Source organism: Puccinia triticina, chromosome 1A (genome assembly GCF_026914185.1).
Source record: "Puccinia triticina chromosome 1A, complete sequence".
NCBI classification, from domain to species: domain Eukaryota; kingdom Fungi; phylum Basidiomycota; class Pucciniomycetes; order Pucciniales; family Pucciniaceae; genus Puccinia; species Puccinia triticina.
In genome coordinates, this window is record NC_070558.1 from 706704 (window position 1) to 716231 (window position 9528).

Here is a 9528-nt window from a genome sequence, read left to right on the forward strand (position 1 = left end):
GGGTGCTAATAGACATTTTGTTTGAATAGGTCTTGGTGCAACTGGGGTTGTGCTTTGCTGTCTGTCTATTTTTCGTTGCATGCGGACACGGTTGAAAGGTTATTGGGGCAAGGAAGGTGCTCAAGATGATCCGGCTCCAGTTGGTTCACGTTTTGTTTAGCTCGACTTGTGTTTAAAAACCCCCAAAGTTGTTTTTTTCTCCCTTCTGTATACACACTTCAAACAAGGTCAAATTCTCCAACGGAAACAAAAATCATACTTTGGGCTGACTACTGGAACATAAAATTGGTTTGCCAACCTGAGCCTCCTCAACCGGAAAAAAAGAAGAAGAAGAAACTGCCCAAAAATGATGGTGGCACAGTTGGGGATGGTTCTGGTTTTGAGCTGTGTTGAGTTGGGTGGGCTTTTCATGGGCCTGTGCACAAGCCCATTGGAGGAATTCCTGCCAATCTGGAAACCCAGATTTTCCCAGATTTCACAGGGAAATCTAGGCAGATCTGGGATTTGGGATGATCAAGCCCAGATTTCCCCGCAAAATCTGGAAAAATCTGAGTTCCTAGATTGATGGGAAGTCTTCCATTAGGCCCATAACAAATCAATCCTTGGCTACTGTGCCATTCAACATATGGATGGGCTACCTGACATTCCAAAAGCCCATGGGCTGTTTTAATGTGGCACCAAGTGAATTCTCTGGGCAAGAAAAGCCCCTGTGCTCTTTTAATTTTATGGCCCATAGTGGACTTGCAGGGCCACCAAGAGCAGCTGGGCTACTTTATGGCCCAGATTCAAATTTCTGGACCACCAAAAGCCCATGGGCCTCTTGTTAGTCATGGCTAACTTCCTGGGCCATGGAATTTTCATTTGCTGGTCTAGCAAGCTCACCATGAACCATGAAAGAGTCCATGTTGGTAAAGCCCAGAGAGCTCACTGCAGCCTCAGGCCATCAAAGAGCCCAAGGGGTTTTCTTGGACAAGAGAGCTTGTTGTGACATTGTGTTAGATCTCGACTGCGACACCTGTCACAGCTCTTGTAGATAGACTATTTAGTTCACTTTTCCCATGTTATGTGAAAAGTATCACTTTCTCCGAGCTCACTCTCCAACAGGTTATGAGCCTATTTTCGCTCAAGAGTAGCTCAAATCACCAGTAGCTGAAAACGGACGAGACCACATCAGTAGTCTTCTATCAAGACGAGTTTAGTAGTCGTTCATCGACGAGAAAAGTAGTCCGCCAGCGAGTCTTTTTTTTCCTTTTTTCCCCTCCGACCAAACCTTTTCCTTCAAAATCATTTCGACCATCAACGACGGACAAACTCCGTAATACCCACTTAAGAGCCTGAGTATAGCTAGAGTGTGTTGTTCTGAATTCTGTATTGTGCGGCGAGCATCCTGCAGGTGCTTAGGTTGGATTGATCACCCATCACTGCACGAACAGAGTGAGGTTTAGCTCCACTCAAAGCTTAACGATATCGGCTGAAAAGCTGGTCGAAGTTTGTTCAGTTCATCAAAGTTCGATCGAATCCTCTCCCATATTTGGTTTATCATTATCTATATTCCCTTTCCCGTATTTCACTTTTTCCCCCCGTGTTTTTTTTTTCTTTCCCCTTTCCGTTCCACAATCAACCTTCCATCCTCTCCACCATGTCCGACGACAAATCCGCGCCAACCCAAAACCCCAGATCAGTAAACAGACTTGGTCCAATACCAGGTTTGCGTACAATCGACCGAATGACACCCAAAAATCCGACTCTGAAAACAGTTCTTGGGCCACAACTTCCTTCCAACAATTTTTTCCAACGACGTTTGGGCCGCGTACCATCAACGACCAGCAAAGGAGAAGGACCGTCCAACGAAGCTGGTATCAATAAAGGAAAAGGCCGAGCGTTCTCTGAAGAGCTTCTCAAAGAGACAACATTTCAGGCTAGAATCAAAGACCGAGTCATTGGATCCTCCGCCGCGAACTGGAGACGAACTGAAAACCCCCCAGCCCCTTCATCAATGCAAGCTCCGGTGCCTGAAGTTCGACCGCCGGCAATGCAATCCGACCTCCTAGCCAGCCTCATCGCCGAAATGCGCCTTCAACGCAAGGAGGATCGCGCAAGACACAAGGACCTTATGAATCGGTGTGATGCGGAGAATGTCAGGTCCAATCAACGGGCTCTTCTAGACGAGGATGCCAAGATATCGGCCATTGTTAACGCGGCACTTAAAAAGCTTAAACCAGAACAGATTCTGAATGTTGACGGATCGAATATCCAGTCGTGGGACAAAGCTCTCGGTGTCATAGCTTTCGAACGCTTTCAGGACGAATTCTTCTACACCCCAGAAGAGGACGCAATTGTCGATCCGTACCAAGAGAAGATAGCGCGAGGGATCATCCACTCGTCAGTTCACCCCGACCTCATGTATGATCTCATTCGACTTGAAAACTCCGCCGAAGTTTACAACCACCTACTGGTCAAATTCCGCGTTGTGAATCGAGCCAAGCAACTGCAAGCTTGGGAAACGTTGAAAAACCTCAACCCATCTGACTACGGCAGCTCAGCCGAAGTGATATCAGCTTTCAACAGATGCGCGAAAACTTTCATTGAACAAGGCATTGAGTTCACCTGGGATAACGTCACTGCGCTGATTTTCCAGTCGAACCTCAAGGATCATCTTCGACCCGCACTTGACAGAAAGGTTGATCTCTTCATGGAGACCCGAGATTTCCAACTACCTGCCTCCTCCGACGTACTGCAACTGTGGGATTCGGGTCGTATTGAACACAGGCTAGCAGAAGAAACCGGAAGATCGGATACCTCGGCAATGAACATAAAGCTAGCTAGTCGATCGGACAATGTCACCCTAGCTAGCCGTAGCAATACTAGTGTTTCAGGAACGAGCTCAGCGGCTGAAGAGGGTCAGCAAGTCAGCGCTCTGGCGCTGAACAAGCCACCTATCTGCTACATATGCAAGCAGACCGGACACTACGCAACCAACTGTCCGACTAGCCGAAAAAACAACCCAAGCCACCAACCAGTGCCCAGTCGGCCCAATCCCAACTCCCAACCTCAATTCCCTCCATGCTTGGTTACCTACAACTTTGACCGAGTACCATACATCAAACCGATCCAAACAGAATCAAGGGATCCAGCGTCAACAAAGTCGGCTTCGTCTCCTTTTGTCAAACCAAAAACCACACCCACCATGGCCAAGACAGTTGAGACACGGCAAATCAACCCGGACTTGTTCGCCGATGATGAAGCGGAGAATGTTGAATATGTTATCAAAGGTGAAGATCTTTCTGCAGAACCAAGTGGTCAACGCTTCAACCTCCGAGAAATGATCATTCAACGTGACGGCCAAGAAGTCATCTGGGACTCTGGCGCATCTGACAACGTCACCGGAGATAGGTACGCATTGCACGACTTCGTAACTCTAGAACATCCTATTGCTGTCAAAGTAGCAACTGACTCCAACTGTGACTACATTACAGGCATGGGTACCTTGAAGTTTGTCGGGATGAACAAGGCGATCATCGTAGTTAAAAAGGTCTTCTACTGTGAGCGTGCCCGCTCTACCTTATTGTCTATCGCGGCGTTCAAGAAATCTAATGCGATGTTTTTCGTGAACGGGAACTTTGATTCTATAGATCTAGTCGACGGCAATGGAAGTGTCCTTCTCCATAGCGAATTTGACCCCATCCATAACACGTGGCCACTTCCAATTCCCACTTGAGCCATTGTTTCCTCTGTTGTTTCACCTTCTCATGTCCAAGTATGCAATGAATGCAGTCATCAAATTGATGCCAATTCAATTTTCAAGTCTCCAAATCTAGTGGAACATAGCCAGTTTACATGGAATCCCGAGGAGCTGACAAATGATGAGAAGAAATTGCTGTTCTGGCATAGGCTTTTCGGACATGCGAGCCTACGTAAGATTAGACGGATGGTGAAACTACAGCTAGGTTATGGTCTGCCCACGACAATGCCGACGGGCTCTATTAAGTGTCCTGTATGTTTGATCTGCAAAGCAACAAGGACTTCAGCACTTGGTCCGACCAAACGATGTGTTGAACGCTTGTCGGTGGTATGTGTCAATCTGATGGGTCCCTTCGATACACCTACTATGACAGGAGGCAAATATGCTCTTACAATAAGGGATGTTTTTACGTCTTACAGTGAAGTGCGAATCCTCAAGGCTAAGAGCGAGGCAGCGGATATGATTACGCAGACAATCACCAGATGGGAAAACCAAACCAACTGCAAAGTGAAAATTCTACGTTCAGACAATGGAGGTGAATTTGAATCAAAGGTTTTTGGTAAGTACCTTGGCGACAAAGGTATTGTTGCGGAGCGCTCACTCCCCTACCACCATTTTCAAAATGGCGCTGCTGAACGCTACAACAGAACAGTTGCAGACATGGGTAGAAGCATCTTGTACGACAGCGAATTAGGCAAGGAATTTTGGGGATATGCTTTTCTCTGGGCGGCTTGGACGTTGAACAGAATCCCAAATCGCATCACCAAAGACAAAACTCCGTACGAATTTTTCTTTGGTGACAAACCACAACTGGATTGGACGAGGGTTTTTGGTTCGAAAGCATACATCTTGGTAGCCCCCGAAAAACGGAAGAAGCTTGATGAACGCGCTGTTGAAGGCCTAGTCGTCGGGCACCTACCGGAATCAAAAGGTTGGATGTTCTGGATCCCTAAAACAAAGAAGCTAGTCTCCTCTGCATGGGCTGATTTCGGACGGAATGCCCTACCATCGGGGACAGTCACTAGTGCTCCAATACCAGAGAAAGGATCCACCGCCAATCCACCCCATCCGTCACCGGCGCCCGAAGCTAAACACATGGTCCTGAATGACTTCAGCCAAGAAGAATTAGTTGAACATCAAGAGACGTTAGTCGACAAATGCATGGAGAATTGTGCTGATAGCTCTTGCGATGTTCCCTCGACTTTCAAAGCCGCAATGCAATCTCCTGATGCAGCCCATTGGAAGCTGGCGATAAACACCGAACTAGAAAATCTGAAACGCAAGAATGTCTGGGTCGTTAAGAAACTACCATCGAAGCGGAGAAAACTAGGTGCGCGGTGGGTTTTTGCGAAGAAGACCAACCCTGATGGATCCATCAAATACAAAGCACGGTACGTCGCGAAAGGTTTCAATCAAAAAGAAGGCACCGACTTCGCGCATACCTTTGCACCAACGGCCACCTTCACTTCGATGAGAATTCTTCTGACAATTGCAGCCAGGAACAACTGGCCAATCTACAACTTCGACTTTGTTGCGGCGTATCTGAACGCGCCCATTGACGAGGAGGTATGGGTGCAAGCCCCTGAGGGACTTGACGTTAATGTTGGCGAGGCCTGTCTCCTGAGGCGCGCACTTTACAGGACGAAGCAGGCGGTGAGATGCTGGTGGAAACACCTCAGTGGTACGCTGGCCAGTCTTGGGTATGTATCGAGTTACTACGACTCCAGCGTCTATACTCTCAGCCGCAAAGAGGACAGATCAATCATCTGGGTACATGTAGACGACGGGATTGTCACAGGATCGTCAGACGAGGCCCTGAAACTACTAGAACAACAACTGAAAGGCTCTCTTGAAATCAAGTGGACTGAAGGACTAACTAGCATGGTGGGGGTGAAAATCTTTAGGAATCAAGACGGTTTTGATTTGACGCAACCGCTCTTAATTGACAAGATTCTCAAGGAACGTTGGGACGGCGTGACCTTACACTCTACACCTCTACCTGAAGGCTACACTGCCAACACGGACACTACCGAGGCGGGCATCAATAGCACAGATTTCCTTTCCACTATAGGGAGTCTCAGTTATGTTGCGGTTGGAACCCGGCCCGATATCGCGTACAGCGTAAACTACCTAGCCCGATTCTCCAGCAGGCCCTCAGCGCACCACTGGAAAGGACTGAGACACCTACTAGGATACCTGGCTGAGACAAAAGTGACACCGCTCAGGATAGCACCAGACCGTTCAAACGGCCACCCGGTTGAATGCTTCGTAGACGCAAATTGGGGTGGAACCAACTCTAGGTCTACATACGGGGTTATAATTCGACTCTACGGTTCACCGATCATGTGGGTCTCTAGGCGTTTAGTAACAGTAGCAAGCTCGACCTGTCAAGCTGAATACATGGCGCTGGGCCATGCCACGAGACACGCGCTGTGGATACGGAATCTTCTGTCAGACATCGTGGGAGTGAATTTCCCAGTGATGATACTTTGCGACAACCAGTCTGCTGTTAAAATCGGTTGTGAAGACGCCTCGAACAAAAGGACGCACCACATTGAACGGGAGTTTTACATTACAAATCAGGCTTTATATGAGAAGAAAACAAGCATCAAGTGGATTCCAGGGAAGGAGCAAATTGCGGATGTTCTCACGAAGGCGCTGGGAAAGGCGGCACATCAAAAATGCAGGACAGTCATTCAAGGACTTATAACTTAGTTGTTTTTTACGTTGTTCTCTTATGTTTTTTTTTCTCTTTCTTCTTTCTTCTTTCTTTTCTTTCCTTTCTTTCCGTCTATCTTTTCATTCTCTAATGTAGTGCAGGTTTCTTGTCGAGGGGGGGGATGTTGTGACATTGTGTTAGATCTCGACTGCAACACCTGTCACAGCTCTTGTAGATAGACTATTTAGTTCACTTTTCCCATGTTATGTGAAAAGTATCACTTTCTCCGAGCTCACTCTCCAACAGAGCTCACTATGTGCCACAAAACAGCCCATGGCCTTTTGGTGGGCCAGATGGGCTAGTCATATGTCAGTGCAGGGAAACAGAGGACTGGAGGACTTCCTGTCAAATTTGAATAAATCTGGAATTTCAGATTTTGCAGGGAAATCTGAAATCTGGAACTCTGGATCACTTTGGGGACCTAGACTTCCCTGCAAAATCTGAAAAGTGATCCAGAGTTCCAGGTTTTAGATTTCCCTGCACTACAAGAAAAACTTGCAGAACTGATGCCAGGTGACATGCAAGAGCCCCAAAGAAGCTGGTGGTTCTATGCAAGCCTTTGTTCAAGGCTTCTGTTCACCAAGCTTCAATGCACGGTGACTGTGCAAAAATAAACTGTCAAGTTGTTGGTCAACGCTGTGGTAGACGGAAAAGTGAAAAATCAAAAGTTTTTCCTCATACATCTATTTACTCACCCTAGGCCTCAAGATACCACCAAATAGACCTCATAAATGGATTCTACGGCCAATTTTACCCCTAGTCTCCAATGGAAGCGTCACTGGAACCCCGCAGGATTGGAAGTTACACCCTCTTGGACCCTCATGGACACGGCCAGCCTCAGTCATTAATTTGTCACACCCCTCAAGTCACCTTTCCCAGGTATACGCATACTCAGCCCCAGCCAAACACATACTCTTTTCTATCCCTCTTATCTCCACTGCATATGCAGGGGACCAACCCCATTTCTTCTGTATTTGACATGTCCCCGCCTCATTTATGCACCCCTTGCAGCTGCATGCAGTCTTCTGACCCCATTTCTGCACTCCTTGCATTAGTCTGACACCACTCATGCACCCCTTGCATGAAGTACCTCTGTATTTGACATTTCCCCGCTTTGTTCATGTGGTCCTTGCATCAGTATGACATCATCTTTCATTTCTCACCCCACTTTCTGCCTGTATTTAGTATCTTCTGACACCACTTGTACGCAGCCCACCATCTAAAATCCCTCATCCAGGGTCCCCCTTGTAGCTAAAATCCCTCACATTTGTCTATATAAGGAGCTCTCTCCCCCCCAGTTGTTTTTCCCTCAGTTCAGTACCCACCAGTTATACAGATATCACCCATTAGCCAATATCATCACCCTTACACTTTTATAACATACCATATCATCCCTCTTATCTGCAATAACCACTGAGCTCACTCTCATATTCTCATACTCTCATACCACTGGTTGCCCATCACGCACCTGTCACAAGTTACCCGGTTCCTGGTTCAACTCCCGACCAAGACATATACCCTTCTCAGTCCAGACACTCTTCTCAACTTCTTATATCACCCTCTCAAGGACCTGTGTTCAACCCCCACCGGAAACATCAAGTCAACTTTCACCCTTTCCATCATCATAAACCCTCTCAACTCTCACATACCTGTCATTGAACAACTTCATCTGGAACTAGACCAGACCTATCACTTGATTAAAACTTGCCAAGCTTAGCTTGGTGGGTCTTGTTATCTGATAGTATAGAAGGGCAGAGTTTGCACCTCCATCATCCCCTTCTCCATTCAGCAAAAGGGTTTTGCAACCACTTTTGAGTCTTACAACGCTACAACAGCAGTTACACAGGGGCATCTCACATGTCAACTGGCGTCTGTTGCAGGAGTTTTTCTTGCAGTGCTGCAAAATCTGAAATTCCAGATTTATTCAATTCCATGGAGGATTGGAGGACTTCCTGCCGATCTGGAAACCCAGATTTTCCCAGATTTTGCAGAGGACTTCCCGTCAATCTGGGAACTCAGATTTTTCCAGATTTTGCGGGGAAATCTGGGATCAATCATCCCAAATCCTAGATCTGCCTAGATTTCTCTGCAAAATCTTAGAAAATTTGGGTTTCCAGATCAAAGGGAAGTCCTCCACTGGAGGACTTTGAAATTCTGTCAATCTGGAATTTCAGATCTGAGCGGACAGATTTCAGATTTTGCAGGGAAATCTAGGTCCCAAAGAGCCCTCAAGTGATCCAGAATTCCAGATTTTAGATTTCCCTGCAAAATCTGAAATTCCAGATCTATACAAAATCGATGATGAGATCAGAGGGCCCCAAAAGCTAGCTGATTTCCCTGCGAAAATCAGGCTTTTTGGGTCTACAATACATCCACCATGCGAGGGTCACAGATGTGAAGGGAACTTGGGAAGTCCTTTAAGTCTCGGAAAAAAAAAGTCGACTCTAATCACGCGACAAATGATATAAGGCGCGACTCGGGCAGCTACCGATACGAGGTGCTCTCTCTATCGAGAATACATAAAACGACTTTTCGAGAGCAAAATGAGGACGATTGAGGGCCAGTCTCTTCGGGGTCCTATAGAACGAGCTCTTGGCGGGTTTTGTGCTTCCAGGCTCGATCGTCAGCCAGCCCCTCGGTTCTCGTTTGTCTCTCTAGGGAGACCGTCTCTATGTTGACCGAGCTCGATAGCAGCTGAATCTTTGGCGGGCCTGTTCCCTCGTCTCTTCTTTCGCGGTGCATGTAAATAAGCTTTGATGTGATCCAGCCTTCGATTTTCTCTCTCAATCCGAATTTCAGCTTGTGGCTACATCTCTATAAACGAATCTTTTCTAACTATTATCGAGTCTTTAATACACGCAAGATGGTGGTTTTAGGAAGACAGCTTAGTCTCGTACTGGGCCTATTGATGATGATGATGATGATGATCGCTGGACAAGACCCGTTCGACCAAAGATCTCCCTCAGGCTCTTCTGTATATAGTTATCCAACCACCTCGACCGACAACAGCAGCACTAATGTCAACCCCCATCCACGAACGACTTCTGATCCCACAACCAGCACGGGG

The 9528-nt window shown here is 47.0% G+C and overlaps 1 protein-coding gene across 1 annotated transcript; it reads left to right on the plus strand.

Annotated features, from left to right (window-relative positions):
• Positions 1 to 1639: 1639 nt before the first annotated feature.
• On the plus strand, positions 1640 to 6457 carry PtA15_1A107 (uncharacterized protein; the record flags this gene model as incomplete). The annotated part of the gene is made up of 2 exons (XM_053165099.1): positions 1640 to 3693; positions 3775 to 6457. The coding sequence occupies 2 exons, from the start codon at positions 1640 to 1642 to the stop codon at positions 6455 to 6457; spliced, it is 4737 nt and encodes a 1578-aa protein (XP_053016324.1).
• Between the last annotated feature and the right edge of the window lie 3071 nt (positions 6458 to 9528).